The sequence below is a fragment of the Sinohyriopsis cumingii genome, chromosome 16 (assembly GCF_028554795.1).
Source record: "Sinohyriopsis cumingii isolate HCF-2022 chromosome 16, ASM2855479v2, whole genome shotgun sequence".
Classification (NCBI taxonomy): domain Eukaryota; kingdom Metazoa; phylum Mollusca; class Bivalvia; order Unionida; family Unionidae; genus Sinohyriopsis; species Sinohyriopsis cumingii.
In genome coordinates, this window is record NC_142976.1 from 68,913,489 (window position 1) to 68,933,400 (window position 19,912).

At 36.5% G+C, this 19,912-nt stretch overlaps 1 protein-coding gene across 1 annotated transcript in view; it reads left to right on the forward strand.

Moving 5' to 3' along the window:
* Positions 1 to 457: 457 nt before the first annotated feature.
* The window catches only part of LOC149780728 (uncharacterized), a 67,845-nt gene continuing 48,390 nt past the window's right edge, over positions 458 to 19,912 (forward strand). The window contains exon 1 of the mRNA XM_089937778.1: positions 458 to 1,055. Coding sequence (XP_089793904.1) covers positions 845 to 1,055 — 211 coding nt within the window. The 5' untranslated portion in view covers positions 458 to 844. The remainder of the gene's footprint in view (positions 1,056 to 19,912) is intronic.

The window sequence follows — 19,912 nt, forward strand, 5'->3', positions numbered from 1 at the left end:
TGGAAGTTTCTTGAAATGGAAGAAATGTACACACCTGCATGTAATACGTCCAAAAGGGATCGATTACAATCTCTGTCCATGGCATTATTTAACTGGGAATTTCGTAAATGCACATGAATGCATTGTAGCACAGAACTTACCAACCGTTTTTCGCATTTTATTTTATTTTATTCTATGGGGGGTGGGGTCAGCGTGGTCGTTGTTGGGGTATCACTGTAACAGTATCACTTTTTGTAATTCAATCTACACACGATAAACTGCTGAGAAACGTAAATCGATTCTTGCTAAATGAAGAGTAGTGATATGAAGTGCTGTCGTAAATATATGCGATGACAGCATGCTGAGCGTCATATAGGAGAACCTCAACATAATTGTGAATACCATTCACAGAGAAACTAGCTTAGCGTTTTCCCTCACGCATAAGTAAGCGACTAAATCACTATCTCCGAAATATTTCAGCTTGCAATGCAGGAAAAGAAAGCTATGCGCAGATTCTTAGCTCTCCTTGATTCATATGCCATCAGAAAGTGCAAAAAAGAAAAAAGGTAGAAGGCGTGTGGATCTCTCAAGAAAGAGCACATCGTCAGTGTTCTGCTCATCTACGCCTTATCCGTCGACCAAACAGATGCTCTCAGTTGTAATCATACTCTGACATCGCAATAAGTATCTCAATTACAAAATAACGGCACTTCAAAATTTGGAGAGCGTTTTCTATTGGCTACGTCTACCAATGCTTTGCTTGTGGCCTCTTCTTGGTATTTCAATCAGCTTTGAAGTTTCATTCATTCATTCGTTGGAGTTGTAAGAGACGTTAGTGAAATTGCTTACTGGAATTTCGGAAACTATGATGGCCGCCTATGATGAAGAAGAGAGAGATCAACTCTCGGACTTATATGAGACTTCGGACACCGGTGACACGCCGGGGACATCCGATGGTAGATCGGCGACATCCGAAGAACGTTCGGTGACACCGGAAACTGCCGAAACGACATCAGAAGGAGACACTGACGAGATTAAAGAGGAGCCGAGACCAAAGTGCATCGTTTTTGATCTAGGTCAGTATTTATTTTTTACCCTCTTGATGAAAATAAAGCTTATTTATATTTAAGTCATATATTTTTCACCATAAGGATGGTTGTTTTCAGATTACTTTTACAACCTTACAAAGGAAATAATAAGAATAACCCTAATGCGAAATTGAACATTGAAATATTGACTCAGCAAGGTATGACTTTGGTGCACATAAATATAGTTGCAGTATATATATATTCGTTTCTTAGTGACATCTCTGCGTACATGTCACCGCCGCTCCGGTGGCCTAGTGGTAGAGCGTCCGCCTCGGATGCGGGAAGCCGGGATTCCAACCCCGGCTAAGTCATACCAAAGACTTTTGAAAATGGTACTAACAGCTGCCTCGCTTGGCGCTCAGCATTATGAGGTTAGTGTTAGGACTGGTTCGGCCTGGTGTCAGGATAATGTCACAGGTTTGGCCATCATGCTACATGTCTGTGGCATGATGCCCCCAGAGCTAAACATCACTATTCACAATGCAGACATCGTAGCGATATAACTGAAAAATTGTTAAAGCTACGTTAAAAATCTGAATCACAAATCACATGCGTACATGACAGTAACGTTTACAAAGGTTAAAATAATCAAAGATTAAAAAGTACCGATTCCGAATCAGACACAGAAGAAAATAAAACCTGTTGCAATATGGAATCTTGAATCTGCGATATTATTTCAGCACCTTTAATGTTTGCAATAAGTTAAGCCTCCCCCCCCCCATTAATATTGAGACCTCTAAATACGTGCTTGCATATGATCACAGAAGACATGCATAGCAATTGTATATGTACTGACAGCAAGAATGAGACATTGTATGGGTGCCACATGGGTGCCACATAGGTGGGGCCACATAGCTCAATATTAATATCAATACACTGTCATAGCCGTAGCTGCACAGCGGACCTAAGATGCTGTATGCATCGTATGAGAGGAGGTAGTGAAGTTGGAAGTTAATGTATATCAAGCATGGCAGGAATTAAGACCTGGTAATAACTACTCCTCTCGAAAAGAAAACACAAAACAAAGAAAGGTAATTATTGAAAATGTCGTCTAGCAGCTTTAATCTTAAATGCAGAAACTTCCTAACTGCATTGTTATTTTTTGGCTAGTATAACTAGGGAAATGTTCTTTGCCTCCGAAACAGACACTAGATGTATAACAAGATTCTTTCTAGTTGTAAGATGACCAAAGCAATTATCATCATCTAGCAATGTATGTGGCCAAATGTTTCTTATAGGACACAACAATATAATAATGGATCATAAAAGAGAGACTAATTTCATTTTTCAATTCTTCTTATTTGAAACCTGTACGCATATTTCACCTGGCTCTCTAATTGTCCTGGATGCTGCTGTACGCATATTTCACCTGGCACTCTAATTGTCCTAGACACTGCTGTGCGCATATTTCACCTGACTCTCTAATTGTCCTGAATGCTGCTGTACGCATATTTCACCTGGCACTCTAATTGTCCTGAATGCTGCTGTACGCATATTTCACCTGGCACTCTAATTGTCCTAGACACTACTGTGCGCATATTTCACCTGACTCTCTAATTGTCCTGAATGCTGCTGTACGCATATTTCATCTGGCACTCTAATTGTCCTGAATGCTGCTGTACGCATATTTCACCTGGCACTCTAATTGTCCTAGACACTGGTGTGCGCATATTTCACCTGACTCTCTAATTGTCCTGAATGCTGCTGTACGCATATTTCACCTGGCACTCTAATTGTCCTAGATACTGCTGTGCGCCTATTTCACCTGGCGCTTTAATTATTATTGTTTCAAATTTTCGACTTTCTTTGTCATGAATCTTGCGTTTTGCGTGACTATAAGAAACCATCATTTAAAATATATTATTTCCCTTCTCTTCGGCGTAGCATGTAGACAAGCTGTTTTATATTAAGGCCCAATAATACTTGTTTGTTTTAACTTAGCATGAAGAGCGTAACATTAAAGATTCTTTCCGTTCTTAAATCTGATATTCATCATAACAAAAAATGATTATTTCCATATATAAGCACGTTTATACTGCAAACAACACAGGCCTCTGACGCATTGTATAATGGTAGATCAGGGTCTATGTTGTTGTACTAGTTAATTCTGGCAAACTGCATAGCTTCGTGACTGCCTGTGCATTATGAAATGGAGAATGTGGGGCAATGGAGTTTGCAGTCGGATCCACCTCAAACAAGGGTATTGACGGTTATCATGCCAAATTCCAAAATGAAAAGAAAAAATGTTCTGGACTGTTTATTTTTTTAATATGAGGAGACAATTTATACAGCGAATAAAATATGTAGAGAACCAACATGTGGTAGAATTAATCATTCAGAGAGAGAGAGAGAGACAGAGACAGAGACAGAGAGAGAGAGAGAGAGAGAGAGAGACCTTTTTCTTGAAGTTAGAGCTCGTTGCATAAGATTTATCTCTAGTAAGAATTTTGCTTCCTCAGTGATGATGTTACAAGATGCGTTATATCACGCCATTGCTTCTCTTCTCTGCAGCATTGCAATTTGCTATGGAAAACCTAGCTAATGCCCTGCACGCTTTATTTGATAGCTGTCATTCTACTAGTAGGGAGAAAATGTAAAGATAAACTTACATGTATTTTCCTATAGAAATACCGCGTTAGTGTGAATTATTTTGCCTTGCATGTTCTTTTTATTACAGAAATACCGCCAATGTCCTAATAAATTCTTACGGTATATGTTGCAACGATTTATCTATAAAATAATCTGGAACCAGCAACTCTTTTTTCACGCCTTATCAAAGATCATTTATCCAAGAGCCATTGGAGTGGTGTCCCTTTTCTAAAATATGCTTCAAAGTATGTTTATATGAATTTGTTTCATGGGATCTAATTATTTATGTGCGTTAGTTGTGACTTGTGAGCCGAGATACGGGAGGAGATAAATCATGCTCGCGTGACAAATATACACACATATATACATGCATACATACATACATACATACAGGAGGCAAATGTATATTCGTTTTCGAACTTAAGACTGATGCTTGAAACTCCCTTGATTGTTACCAACAAAGGAATACATTTGCTACAGTATGCAACTGTTCTAACTGGAATGGCGTGTCTTCTCGTATAAAATATTGACCTTTTACACCGCCATTAAAATAGAACGAAGATAAAAACACTACCTTTACATTTCTAAATAACAAGAATTCCCTTTCGACGCCACAGACAAGTCTGCTAGTCAATCGACGACAAATCGATCACTGTTCGTTACTTCACGTCCTCAAAATATAATTCTTCTTCGCTGTCACTACCTCGAAGTGATATATAGATTATTTTTTCTGTGTTAAATTGCGAATTATTTTCTATTAATTCTTAGGTACTTGCATGAGAATGAACGTTTGGGTTATACAAATGGGAATTTTCCTAAACATTAGCAATAAATATTACACCATGTGCATGTTATTGCATTTAAATTTCTGGTACCAGGAGAGGTTGTAAATTTTGACCCCAAATGACCTTTCTGTTTCTATCTTGGATTTTTCATCATTTGGTTATTGTAAAGAAAGCTCGGCATCATTCTATCATTATCCTTAATCTTAAAAATTATTGAAACAAACTCTCGAGTTGTCAAGGTTTAAAAAGGTTGAATTTCATTAACAATGTAGCCGAAGTAAAAACCACAAAACACGTGGATGTTTATGAATTACATAGATATTAGACAAACCCATCAATGTTCGTTTGATAGTTTAACTACCAACACTTATTTGACCTGAAATAATTTGCCGTGTATCAAAGTCCCGCACGGCAATGCTACATAAAATTGCATGTGTTGCGTCAGCAAGTACGTAGAAAATTCCAAACTTGCATACATAAGAGGTATTACAACGTCCCGTTACTTTGATATACTTTTAGAAAATTCAGAACTTGCACACAAAGGAGACATTACAAAGTCCCGTTAATTTGATATACCGATAGCTCTAATATAAAAAGATTTTTACGAACGACCTCTTATTCCAACTGCACAAAACCGATGCTTGACCGATACATATAGCCTTACCTAAAATGTGTGGATCGCAGCACGAAACCAGTTGCAGCAGATACGGCATTCCACGTGCTTGGGTGCTGGAGAAATGCGTTCAGACAAGAATTTAAGAATATGCGTGTTGTATCTGTCTGAGATGATCGCCCATATAACAAAAGATGCATTTTTGCGTTTGTGACCAGAAATATGGTTTGGTCTAAATCACTGTTCAGATGTCGGACTACATTGAACATAAATCTGTTTATTTTCCTGATAGCGACGGAAGAAAAAAAACCGTGATTATAAATTTAATATAAATCATTTTGTGATCACAAAACAAAAACACTACGGTCAATAGCACCCTGCTGATATTCTTGGCATCCATTGAGAAAAGCTGAGGTAAAGTTTGATACAATTCACATTCGACCACCTCTGCTGGCAATATAATGAATGGTGAAAAGGGCAGAAAAAGGAAAAAATCCAACAAATCGTTTACCCTCTAAATACTAATTCTACAAATTCTTGCACCATATAATCTCCTGGTAAGGATAATACATATGAAAAAAAACTGTCATGGTTGACAGCACCTTAACTTTACACGTGACGAATTATTTTATTGAAACAATTATAAAATCATATTCAATTTCCCCAATCAGCCATTCAATTCCCTTGGTCCATTCAGTCGCCAAATTCCTTTAATTCAATCAGCCATGAAATTCCTTTGCTTCATACAGCTTTCAAACTTCTTTGCTTCAACCAGCCATCAAATTTCTATTCAACCATCAAATTCCTTTCCTCCAATCGTTTGACACCTTAATATGCAAATGGGCAAAAAAGTTAGAATTCTGGTTAATTTGCTACCAAATAAAACTAAGTTTTCACTGCCTTGGAAATTGCTTTTAATTATTTTCTTGTTACATTTCCACGACAATGCGATCAGAGCAGTACGATATTTTCCAGTAGTATTTTGGTTGGAATTTTCCAAGGGTATATTGATAGGAATCTTCTAGAACTTATCTACTATTTAGGAAGCAAATAGAGAAAGAAAATACAAGCATATATTGCACACACTCTATGCAGAACTATATGTCCCATGAACAGCACAGAAGAAAAATAAATTCAATAGAGCGTAAACCCCAATAGCATAGTGGTTTGAGGAATCGTCAATGAATTCCGGCAGTCGTGGGCTCGAGTCTACATGCCAAAAGACACATTTTTCCATGCATTTTCCCCCAAAATGGAGTTTCTAAATCAAAAGCCTAAGGAATAAAAAGAATACGAAGAACTACCCTTGTTTTTTTTATAGATCTGCATGGTCGCAATTCAAGCTTAATATCAATTTGTTAGAGAGAGGCGTTACATTCTCCACTATAATCAATTGCAGAGTGTATGCAAAAATCATCACGTGGTGTTTGTAACATCATGAATTTGATAAAACAATATGCATGTTCCTCATATTCAAAATTATTATATGCTCATTTTGTTATCCGTTAACTTTACTTTGTCAGAATCGTTCAATATTTTACGATATTGCACACCTTCATATTGCATTCACGTGCATAAAGGAACTACTTTCTATTGTAAACAAACAATAGACGCAGACGTCAGCACTTTTGATTTGCAAACAAATCATGTACACTCGCGTAGTAGGCGCTTTACGTTTTGGTTGATTAAATTTGTGTCTGAATGAAGTAAAGCAGATGTTTCGTAGACTTCCAATTTCCAGCTGCTTTGGCACATTCCGCGATAACTTTTTTGATACAATGTTTCGGATTTAGGTTAGCTATACACTTGACGCCAGAAATGGTCCTTACAAATGACATACAAGTGACAAGGCATAAACTGTCTTCTTTAGCTGGTAATAAGAATGGCAAAACTATATACTTAGAGTTTTACATCCTGAATTTCCTCAAAATGTACTTTCTTAGTTCTGTACATCCGAATTACATGAGCCATGTCATAGGTTCTCAGTCTTAATTACACATTTCGAAATTGTACTGTAATTTCGAATATAAGTGCAATTACATCCTTCTTGCTGCACTCAAAATGAAATAAGCATTAAATTCCATAGCGTCTTTTTGATAATTGCAGTTGAGAAACTTCATATTTTTCCCACATTATGATTTCAAACATTTTCAATGACAGAAACAGAAACACATTTGCAGATGTATTCACCCTTCTCCCTCGCTTCTTCAATCCGATGTATTTCATGTGGAATTGTCACATATAAATCCAATCCATAATCATGAAATTTCGAAAATTCGAAGAAGAACAAAAATACAAAAATACAAAAATCTATTCATTCCAGATCAAATGGAAAAGTTGTTGCAATGCGCATTCATTCATAATATGACTCCAAATTTCAATTTTAACTAGACACGCCATTTTCTTTCCAAAGTTATGTCGTGCGCGCGACTAAGTTCAAATTTATCTGGGCGGAGTTATGTGCGCAGTAATAATGTTGTTGTTGTGTAATGACGAATCTGCGCTTGTGTATTTAGTTTGGAATACGGCATACATTCAGTTACTTTGTTTCTTGTAGTGTATTATGTTAATATAATTTAGCATTAGGTAGAATTTAAGAAAATGAGCATATAATGAAAAGGTTACTGCATTTGTATGGGAAAATATGAACTCATTTTGTTGGAAGGATATACTGTACTGCCAAGGTCGTGCAGTATTTACATCCGAAAAACTCGTTCATATTTTCCCATACAAATGCAGTAACCTATAATTATATAACTGCTAGTCGAATGTTAGTCAAGCCTACATTTTGTTGCTAGATTTTACTATAAATAAACACCAGACAGACAGATATTCACTGTTGATTATGTCTCATTTGCTCCTCTTTCTATGAGCTATCCTTTCTGGCTTTTCAAGCACGCTGCTTTTCATCAATGGAGCGATATTAATTGAAAGAGAATGCAAAGACACCAGACATTCATATTCGTGACATCAAAGGACCCTTTCTAATATGATTCAAGTAGGAGAAAGGAACGCAAGAATATGCAGCATCATATCAGGATCTTTGTTGTTTGCAGCTGGTCTCAACTTAGAAGCGAGTAAATACGGATATAACTAGTACTATTCGACTTAGAAGCGAGTATATACGGATATAACTAGTACTATTCAACTTAGAAGCGAGTATATACGGATATAACTAGTACTATTCTTGGTATCCATAAATTAGGTGGATAACGCTGGCAGGTCGCTTATTTTGATTTAAAGCATGCAATACTTGACATTGTGGTATCTCCTTGCACATGAATTCTTTTGTTGTTAATCTTATTTTGGTGTTGTTTTTAAGATGACTATTTTTAAGTTATCTGATTAGATTAATATTTTTCGTGACTTTATTCAAAAGCAAAAATGTCGTTCCGTGAGTTTTACAAAACATTTCAGTGCTAAATTAGTAAACAAGCAATGAATCTAATGTTATAGAGAATATGTACAGAATTTATCAATGCCTAACTACATTCAAAAGAATTTATCAAAAAAACGTGAATTTATTGAAACGTGTAATTCAATCCGCGCCCAATTATCACTTTTGTTTACGTGTGGGAAGGGAGAGAAATGCATAGGTCTTGCATGAAAACCAAAACTTTACATCAGTTTTCCATTATCTGTGGTCATGTTTGCTACGATAGTGGAATTCACCTCCACGAACTTACCGCTCTAAGACGGGTCAATATACTTAACCAGAAGGAAATACATACTTTGGTATACGTCATGTTCTCATATTCATCAAAAAAGATTTAAATTCAGCAAGCAGACTTGCAAATATGCCAGTTCTAAATGGGATCACGTTAATTGGTTGTATATGTGTAGGCCTACTGGAAGTTCATCGTCGAATAATTGCAGCATTTTGATAGCAGTGCTCGAAAAAATTCAAAAGTATTCATGTCATAGATTTCATACAACATGAACACGAACCTAAGATTATATTACGAGATACATCAAAGATTGTGTGCGTGCGTGTGTGTGTGTGTGTGTGTGTGTGTGTGTGTGTTTGGGATTTTTAGCGTAGCTTTAAAAACAAATCAGTGTAGCACTAGGGCATCATGCCACAGCCATGTAGCATCATTTCCCACTCAGTCACATTATCCTGAATCCAGACCAACGAGTCATAGCACTAACATCTTAATGCTGAGCGTCAAGCGAGGCAGCTGATAGTACCATTTTTTAAAGTCTTTGGTACGAATCGGCGGACGCTCTAATCACTAGGCCAAAAGAGCATTTATTATTGAACAAAATATAAACGTTCCTGTTTTGGAAAGATTTAGGAATGTTTAAGACAAATTCACGATATCTTTTTGAAAGAGGAAACGAGAGTTTTCAACTGAAATTGAAATGCAGAAAATACTTTCTCTTCCGCAAATGACGAAACACACTTCTACGTATGTGAATAAGATTATTCTTGCTGAAAAAATACATGGCTATTTATTACACATGTATATTCTAGGTAGTGTTTTTGGAATCCCCTATTGCTGAAAAAATACATGGCTATTTATTACACATGTATATTCTAGGTAGTGTTTTTGGAATCCCCTATTTCTGAAAAAATACATGGCTATTTATTACACATGTATATTCTAGGTAGTGTTTTTGGAATCCCCTATTTCTGAAAAAATACATGGCTATTTATTACACATGTATATTCTAGGTAGTGTTTTTGGAATCCCCTATTTCTGAAAAAATACATGGCTATTTATTACACATGTATATTCTAGGTAGTGTTTTTGGAATCCCCTATTTCTGAAAAAATACATGGCTATTTATTACACATGTATATTCTAGGTAGTGTTTTTGGAATCCCCTATTTCTGAAAAAATACATGGCTATTTTATTACACATGTATATTCTAGGTAGTGTTTTTGGAATCCCCTATTTCTGAAAAAATACATGGCTATTTTATTACACATGTATATTCTAGGTAGTGTTTTTGGAATCCCCTATTTCTGAAAAAATACATGGCTATTTATTACACATGTATATTCTAGATAGTGTTTTTGGAATCCCCTATTTCTCGTCATACCAGAATAAAGGTAGCACAAGTCGAACATGATCTCAAGCACATTTGAAATTTGGATCTAAATGTCAAGAAATAAAAAGGTATATAAATTTCGCATAAATTTCAGAAAAAGGTGAATGCTCAGATCCGATCTATCGATAACGGTCATGCATTTTCCCTTCACATAAAAATAAAATTTAATAACAAAGATAGTTTACGATCTTATTGAATGACACATTAGGAAAGGCTTAGCCTGAGAAGTGTGTAGCATTCTGGTTTGGACTCCTTTCTTTTCTTTTTTTTGGGGGGGAGGGGGGTAAGTATATGCGTTCTTCGTACCACTGGTCTCACAAGCGCTTACTGACTGAGGAATATAGTGCATATCATCTGCCAAGGCTATCACGTGGGTGAGAGGAGTATATACAGGTGGCAGCGGACAGTTTTTATATACAAATTTAATACTGCAATCAGCGACCTTGTATAAATAAATCATGAAAAATCAAATATACAAGTGAGGTCAAAAAAGTCCGTATTTTTTATTCTAATATTAAAACAAAGCATAAGAATGTTATCCATTTGACCAAGTCAATGGCAGTTCATAGCAGAAGCGGTTTATGCACCCCAACTCCAAATTTCTACGTGCAATGTTCATGTCCGAAGGTCGTTTTTAACACCATGTGATGCTCACAGTGCAAACACACGCCCTTTTCCTAGATGACAATTCTGCCAAACAGTGTGTACTAAACAGGCCGATGCAACTGAAAATAGTTATCATTCAAGCCGTTTTTGGGAGATTCCACTTGCCCTAAACCCATGTGTTTACCGCTATGGGAGGCTAGCTTTTCTTCCTAGCCGACTATTGGTATTTCACAATCAACATACTGCAGAGAAACTATGAAATGTGTACATGCCTGACATCACTTTCAAGAACAAGACAAGTCCGAAACACCTGGCTCACAAATATATCCATATCTTTAAATAATAAACAATGATAATTGAAAAAGTCACACCATAGTCTTAAGTTAAGAAATTAGCCAGGGGCCAATTTACGAAACTGGACCCTGCCACCTACAGGACTATGCAGCTCATGAGTGTAGCGTCATTCAGTTGCTACGTATATTAAACATTGCCTTCAATTACGGATGAACTTAACAATTGTTTTAACAGGTAATTTGGGAAAACACAACGTGATTTGAAACTAAAATGACGTATTTTCTATGCACAGAGCTTATCGACTTTACAAGCAGCCAAAAATATATATTAAATTGATGTGCTTTCTATGCACGGAGCTTATCAAATTTAAGCAGCCAAATTTTGACCAAGGGTAATTAAAGGGTACATCTGGAATGGAAATGTAAGCAAACTTTTAGCTAGTGACGTCATCTCTCTGACCTTGAAAGTGTGCGAACGCTAAGGGGAAATCATAATTCAGAAAAGCTTGAAAAGTTTATTGTTGTTTTAAACAAATGCATCTGTAAATACCGGATCATTGACGGATAATGGAGTGTGGAAATTTTGGACTCTGTGGATCGTTGAAGGGCACACGCTGATCTGAGATGCGATCATCATTCTTGAACCCCATAAACACGTACACTATCTTGTCTGCCTGTCACGAGGTAGACAATAATAGCAAATCCACAGCACGTGCGCGGCTATATCGGAGTAATAAAAAGGTTTGCTGCAAAAGGATGTGTATATTATTCGCATTCCTTAAAAAGAAAAAGAAAAATGCCATTTATTCCACATCAATGTAGTAGAGGCGATTACAAAAATGTGTTATATAATTAAAAAATGAAAATAATGACACTGTTAAAAATACATTGAAAAGCCCAGAGTAAAAGCGAATGGTTGATTAATCAGGATCAAAAGATCTCAAGTAAGTTGATGACCCATCAAATTTGTTCTGAATTAGAATTAGGTTGTTTATTTTGGTTATTGTTTGTTTGGTGTGTGTGTGTGTGTGTTGTTCATTTAATCTGATTTTTATAGTTTTTCGTAACATGTGTAACATCGGGTACAGCAACATCATGAAAGCAAAGATTTTTAAAGTCACTGATGCTAACGATGTTGTCATTAACATTTCGTAAGCTTTGCTTCCGTTTTTTTTTTCTTCTTGATGGCGTCATACCAATATTGTTCTATTTCCAGTGATCTCACTCATATCGAATGGCAAATCAGCATAATTTGTACAAGTTTGAAAGCAAATGTGTTTGCAAACTGTTTTCTATCTGAGCTTAAGAAAGGTTTATTTAATTGTCTTAAACCTTGGTATAATGTGGAAGCAGATATATATCGGAAGAGCCGGTAAATATGGCATTAAAAATAAGGAGAGTAAATAATACGGGGGAAGTTGGAACATATATTTGATCTCAGTAATATTTATTGATGCATAAAATGGATTTTCAACAAGATACTTAAATTGATGTTAATTAAACATTTTGCCTATAAATGAATTGCAAATGACTTGAAATTGGTTTCTGTAAGAACCATCAGGTATTAAACTTACATTATATGCCATTGGACATTACGAAAATACAAAATTGAAATGAGTATATGCAGAAAATTTGCTTGAGATTGTTACGACAGTTGACTCCGTCTATTCTAAAGAATGAGCCGATCCAGTTGCTGCATGCAAAAGCAGGAATGTGTGATCTTGCATTGCATTTTTACTTTAGATATTAGCACACAATTCTCTACCTTACCTACATGCTGAATTAGAGATACTGTATCGATCTTCACAAGCTGAATGTTGAATAGAACCAATACATGTTTTCGTTAACAGTCACGAACTCTATTTCCCTGTTAGATCTACTGATCACAGATCAGAAGAGCTTATGGCCGGCCGTTAGCACAACATTACTATCGATACTCCCCCTACCTACGTGCAGAATTGTAATGAAAATGTGCACACATATATTTATCCCAAAGTCTAATTGGTCCTAAAGGAAAATGGTGCTGCTCGAACATTTAATACGGCCGTTACAGTGTCCATCTTGAACATCTTGTTATTGTTATTAGTCCTGAACAGAAAGACGTATATTGACATGGGGTTTTCACCAAAAGACTTCGTATTATGCCTAGTCGCCCCTAAATGAAAATGGTGCCAATTTGATATCCAATATGGCCGTCACAGCTCCCGTCTTGAAACTCTTGTTATTGCTACCTTTCCTGAATGGATAGCATATCAGTATAGGATTGTCACCAAAATACTTCTTCTTATGATATTTAGATGGTCTTAAATGAAAATGGTCTCACTATCCAATATGGCCGCTACATCGACCATCTTGAAAATCTTGCTATCGCTTCTCCTTCTGAACAGAAAGTCATACTGACATAGACTTTTCACCAAAATACTTATTATAATGTCTAGCTGATTCTTCATAAAAACGGTTCCGGTCTCTAATTCAATATAGCCGCCACTGCTACCATATTGAAATATTGTTATATTTACTTCTCCTGATGAATGTCATATCAACATCGGGTTAGGCCAAAATGAAATGTTGTCGATATGATGACAAATATGATCACTATTGAGTCCATACTGAAAATGTTGTTATCACTGCTCCTCTTAAATTTGATGGTCGTATCAACAAAGGATTTTCTTGTACTGTTTAGATGGTCCTAATGAAGTCATTCAAACAGTCGATATGCCTGACACAGTGGCTATCTGTAGAATTGCTTAGTCACTATTTCTCTTGGATAAATGGTTATATCAGTACAGGGTTTTCACCAAGGTGCTTCTTATTATATCTGGTGGGTAATTAATAATAATGGTTCCGATCCGACTTCAAATATGACTGTCACAATGGTCGTCATGAAAATCGTGTTATAACTACTTCTCCCACATGGACGGTCATATCGACAATACACTTTCGCCAAAAAAAAACGTCTTATTATGTCTAGCTGGTTCTAAATCTGAGTGATATCAAAACGGCTTTCATGACATCCGTCTTGAAAATATTGTTATCTTTGCTACTTCGACACGCACATTCATATAAACACGCGGTTTTCACATGAAGTCTCATTTTGGTGTCTTGCTGGTCCCAAATGAAAGTGGTGCCCAATTTAATCCTATGTCCACCACAGCAGCCATGGTGCTATCACTGAAGAATATCAAAGATGGTTCAAACACACCGTAGTTACAAAGAAAGAAACCATTTTTTCTTGAAATTCATGTAAGTTCTTTTCAGCCAGTAGAGACTCTGTTCCATCTAGGGACTCTTGTTTTTGTTTTCTTTTCATTATGATTATTATTTAAAAGTTGATATTATTTTATGTTGTTTACCTATGAGGCTGTTGTAGACCAACATAAAAAAAAGAGGTATGCAGAAAATGTACCTTTAAATTTTATTCCATCAACAGATACACACGTTTTCAAAGTCAGTTCAGCATTACTTTCTAATCGGGACTTAAAGTAACATGTGCCACGCATTTTTACAGCAAATATTTGAAATTTGGGTATTATAGTGGTACAAAAATAGCATTGTTCCTGATCGTGGCATACACTGGTTTATCGACTATTTTCAAATGTTAAAGACAAAACGTACCTAAACATTTATCTCATCCTTTATTTTAAAACTTTATTTAGTTCATGCAATCTCATGCCTAATATTCGTAAATACACGTTAATTTTAGTGCCATTAATACAGTGATTTTTCGACGTTCCCTTCCCTTTTGTTTCGTTTTAGGATGAAATAATAATTGCTGCCTATACTCGCTTATAAGCTGAGTGAAATTGCAAACAGCAAAATTATCATGATCTGCCGTAGCATAATCCGCCTACAGATAGGGTCTACTTTGTTGGGATTTTTTTCTACTGATTGCTTCTAACAAACTAGACAGAACCAGTTCTGACGGCGCATTATGCTACAGCAGCTCTGGTCTTTGCAGTTTGCAGTTGAATTCATCTTATGAGTGAGTATATGTTGTTGTTGTTGTTGTTGTAGGGTTTAACGCCATTTTTCAGCACACGATAGGTTATACACGGCGGCCAGTATTAATGGTGGAAGAAGAACCCGGGAAAAACCCAGAAAGAACCACCGACCCACGAGAAGCTACTGACAAGCTTTCTCACATACCCACATTGGCTGAATCCGAGATTCGAACCCACGCAGACAGCGGTGAGATGGCAGTTATCCGTAACGGAGAACGCTTTAGACCACTCGGTCACTCGGGGCCCCATATGCGAGTATATACAATTACTTTTAAATGTACGATTGGTTATTGGTGGGACATTGATTTTACAGTTGGTTCAAACTATGGACTTAAGACCAAACTCTCAATTATGCATGTATTATAGGACAACAGCACCCTCTACCATCAAGCAAGAATTTAAGTACCGACGAAAATATCATTTATTGCAAAACACATAAATATATGACCACGGGAATAAATCAAGTCAGACTATTCAATAATACTTTGTAGTAATTGTAAGCTCTCAGTGCAATTTCAGCTTTGATGTCATTCAAAGACCAAACGCTCACATCCTCTCTACCCCCTTATCCAGATTCCTCCAGTTTTTTCTGATTGCTGTCATTAATCTATTGCCTATTCAGTAATGCATTGTGGTATGTAAAACATTCCATTAGCTAGCTTTCGTCTCGTTCAATAACCGTATGGCATGCATATTAAGTGGCACAGTTTAATTTAATCCTTGACAAAGTTTCCTATCCTGGAACGGACTTTCTTGTATAACCTCTTCCGACAAGCAAAAGCGAGTGGTTCCGATTAAATCCGACAACCAAAAGCGAGTCGTTCCGATTAATATTGTGAATGATTTGGAATTATGTTCAAGGCAATAACATCATTCTTTATCTCCTAGATTTTTGTTCGTCAATAGCTGTAAACACCTATCACATAACGATTCAGAATATGATCAAATTATGCGATTGGCAATTGCTTAAAAATAAAAATTCATTCATTTTGTAATTCTATAACGCATACTTATAGCAAAGAACTTATTTTAAGGGATTGGGGGTGTTCAAGGTAAGGCTGAATCCAGTTGACATGATGCATCGTCCTATTTTCAAGATGGGTCACATCTCCTTTGGAAATGCCATGAAATTCGCATAAATGTATTCTCTACAAGTATTTTCTGATAGTAATTCTCCACTTGGAAAAACAACTCTGGGCCAAAAACACTATCAAACTTTATTGCAGATCCATATATACTTTCTTGCATTACCATGATTCATTTTTTCAAATAAATATAGATTACTAAATAAAAATAATCAAAATTCAATATTATCTGACAAATGTATAAAGACACGAAATAGCTTGTGTACATGTAAATAGTAGTGAATGTCTTGGACACACAGTTCATTCATTCTTTGCACAGCTTGGATAAGCGATTCAAGGCCAAAACAACCCTCTTGGCGTGCCTGAAATTTCTCTGCCAACCTAACGGACCAGGTTAAGTGTGCGATCCCAGCAAAGAATGGCACACTTTGTTACCAGATGTCAAATACCACTAAAACTGCAATCAAACTGAGGAAACAAGCCATTCAAAACAACTAAGACGTCGTGTAAGGCAACAAACTCATAAAATCATGAACAAATAGCGAAGGACGTACTTTTGCAAAACAAGATATTTATCACGCGAGCTTACAGGATGCCAATGTCTTGTAAAGGAAATATTTATGGTCATAATATATAGGTACTGCGATGTTCACTGTATGTACGATGGTAGCTTGTTACTCAAAAAATAGTTCCTTATGGTTGAATAAATTCAATTATCGTCGGAAAATTAAAACAAATACCATTAATGTACAATGAAAGAATGTTTAGCAGCTAACTATATATTTCATGCTTCAGTTATGTGTGGCTCTGTGATCACATTTTTAAAGTAAAAAATCTTTTAAGCTGCCGCGAACATGATTTCTTAAACAGGAATCTAACTTTTAAAGATACACATTGAAGAAAGAAGTTACCATACGATCAGTGCGGAAAGCATTCGAAAAGTTCGAACCATGTGATTTCTGTCAAATTTACTAATAGTACAAATTTAATCAATGAAAAAAATTATCAACCGGTATTCGTTAGTACCAATTTTGGCTAGCAGGATAGAGGTCATAACAAAAGTTATCTCCGGAGCTATGTCTCACTTTTATGAACTGACAGTGAGCTCTGATTATGGTCAGTTTCTCTTTTACTGTCATGAACTAGAACTGAGCTCTAATTATAGTCAATTTCATTTTACCTGTTATGAACTGGCACTGAGCTCAAATTTCGGTCTGTTTCTCTTTAATTGTCATGAACAAACACTATGCTCTAATTGCGGTCAGTTTCTCTTTCACTGTTGTGAACTGGCACTGAGTTCTAATTTTGGTCAGTTTTACTCTTGCTGAGGCTGCAGTTTGTTTGTTGATAATTTGCATCATTATTCTAAAACTATGTCTGGAATAATATTACTCTTGTTCGTACTATATTGCTAATATTATTATTAATATCGTGTGCAGTGCGTGCTCAGCCTTTTTTTGCGTCATCATCAGCAAGGTAGAGAGCCTGTAGTTCACCGGGGGAACTTTGTCAGTGGACAGTTGTTCACAATGTGTGACATGGTCTGCAGAGCTCCACAGCTACAGGAAAAGTCAGTGGCCTGGCCTCATCGGACAAGGCTGAATACACAACGACCCTGTCCTGTCCGAAAGCGGTTCAGTTTGGTCCATAGATGACGTGGAAAGTTGAAGCCAGGAGGGCAGACAGATGGCTCAGATACGAGTGAGTGTTCTACAACATCTTTTGAAGACCACTCGACACTCCATGCCACAATATATGTCATATCTTCCGGCAACGAACCTAAACAGATTGGGCGTCTCGAAGTCAAGCGGACTGCTGGATGTTGCTATTGAATGAACTTGAAATAAACACTTGAACGGTATCGTTGCTAATGATTAGATTTGAATAGACACGTGTACTGCCCACGACGATCATGTATGGCATGAACTGTTATTTGTCCCTTATCTCTTGTATTAAAATAAACTTCGACCAGTTGTCCGTACTTAAATGATGCAAACATGCACATGCTTAGATAAAACTACCAGCTTATAATTATTCTGTCACAAGTGTTATATGATTTCCTTAATTATATACGTTCTCGTCTTCTTTTTCATTGAAAAATTCATCTTTTCTTTGCACTATAATCATCTTTCGCTGGCATGATGCAAGAGTACTTTCTTTGTCTTGACAAGGGTAATTGTTTAACAGCTGGGATCATTAGGAATAGGTTCTGGAGCGGAAATTAGCAGATAATAATGCTGATACTTAACTCATACTTTGGACAAGTTGGAATTCATTAATCGTGCAAATGATCAGTTGATTTTGGTGTGGAGATTTCCTGGGTAATTCCAAAGTTACGTACACCTAGAAAACAAGTAACTTACTTCATTTCAATTGAAACGACGTATAGAATGGGATAGAAACTATTTGTATCACTTAATTCTCAAAATTACAGCTCATACAACAATTTCAATATAGGTTGATACAAATCGTCTTAAACTCACCTTCAAGAATTTCCCATTTACCTTGGCAGCAATAGTATTACCAGAGAAAGCTTTGGGTTAGGCTGGCATGACAACGCTGTGAAGTTAGGCATTGGTCATATCATCCCATGGTTTGGCTGACCTGAATTCATTACATTCAGAATTGAGGGTGAACCTCTGCAAGTTATACTTAATTAACATTCCTCACTCCAGTGTTTATGTATTGGATCAGACCTACTGGTTTCAGCGATAATGCGTCTTTCATCACAGCTAGAAATGTACTGCTCTAGTGAGGATAGAATTAAGAACTGAACAGTATTGTATTGGCTAAACACTCTACAATAGCATTGGTCAAAATAATAAGTTTTTGGGTCAAGTCTTATAGTACCCTTAATGCATGCATTCATTCAATTCTTGTTGTACCTCAGGTGGAACCTAAGGCTTCCACGAGAGAGGCAACTGATGCCGATATGCAGCCTGTCTATTCATGGCTTCCCATAACGGGCTGCTCACCTTCCTTTTCTTCTCATCTCTTCTTCGCTATGTCTCCGTGGGCCAAACTCCTTTTACGCTTTCCGTCTGGTGTCCAATGTAAGCATAAGACTATTCTGGATTGTGCGTTCGGTGGCTTTCGACAAATATGCCAGTGCCATCTCCATCTATTCATCTTTACTGTTTAGACAACAAATGTTGCATTTGTCATCTGACGCAGGTCGCTGTTTGAGATTTTTGGTCAGAAGAATTCGAAAGATTCTCCGCAGACACTTGTTTTGGACGGTCTCTAGTTTGTCAAGTATTCTTGCTGTAAGCGCTTCCAGAACTCTGAGCCACAAAACAGCACACTCAGAAAAAAATGTTAAGATCATAAGTTTTGTTTTTCGTTCCCAATTGTTATGAATTCCATATGTTCTTCAGCATTGTTTGTTACAACATCCATTTAATATTGTTTGATAAAACCCGATAAGTTTGCTGATTAAGAGTAACATTGGGCAAAAGTCGTCAAAGGTACCACACTAATCAATGCATCTACATATACATTTGATCTTACCCAAAAGATAGTTTATTAAGAGCTATATTTATGTTCTGTCATAGCAAAACTAACGTATGCTTAAATAATAATGAGTACAAGTGAACAAGGTGTCCGTTGTCATTACCGGTATCTGTACGTTTTCAATGTAGTGTTGCATGCTGGAATTTAAATGTCAGGATTAAGTGAATTCTGAACAGCAGTGCCCGAGAGCTTCTGCGTAGTTTTCATCTGTCTCTGATTAAACTGGGTCATATCCCATGATCATTCAATTTATCGTATGGGCAATTAAATAGATAACTTGAAACTTATTTCGATTCTTTGT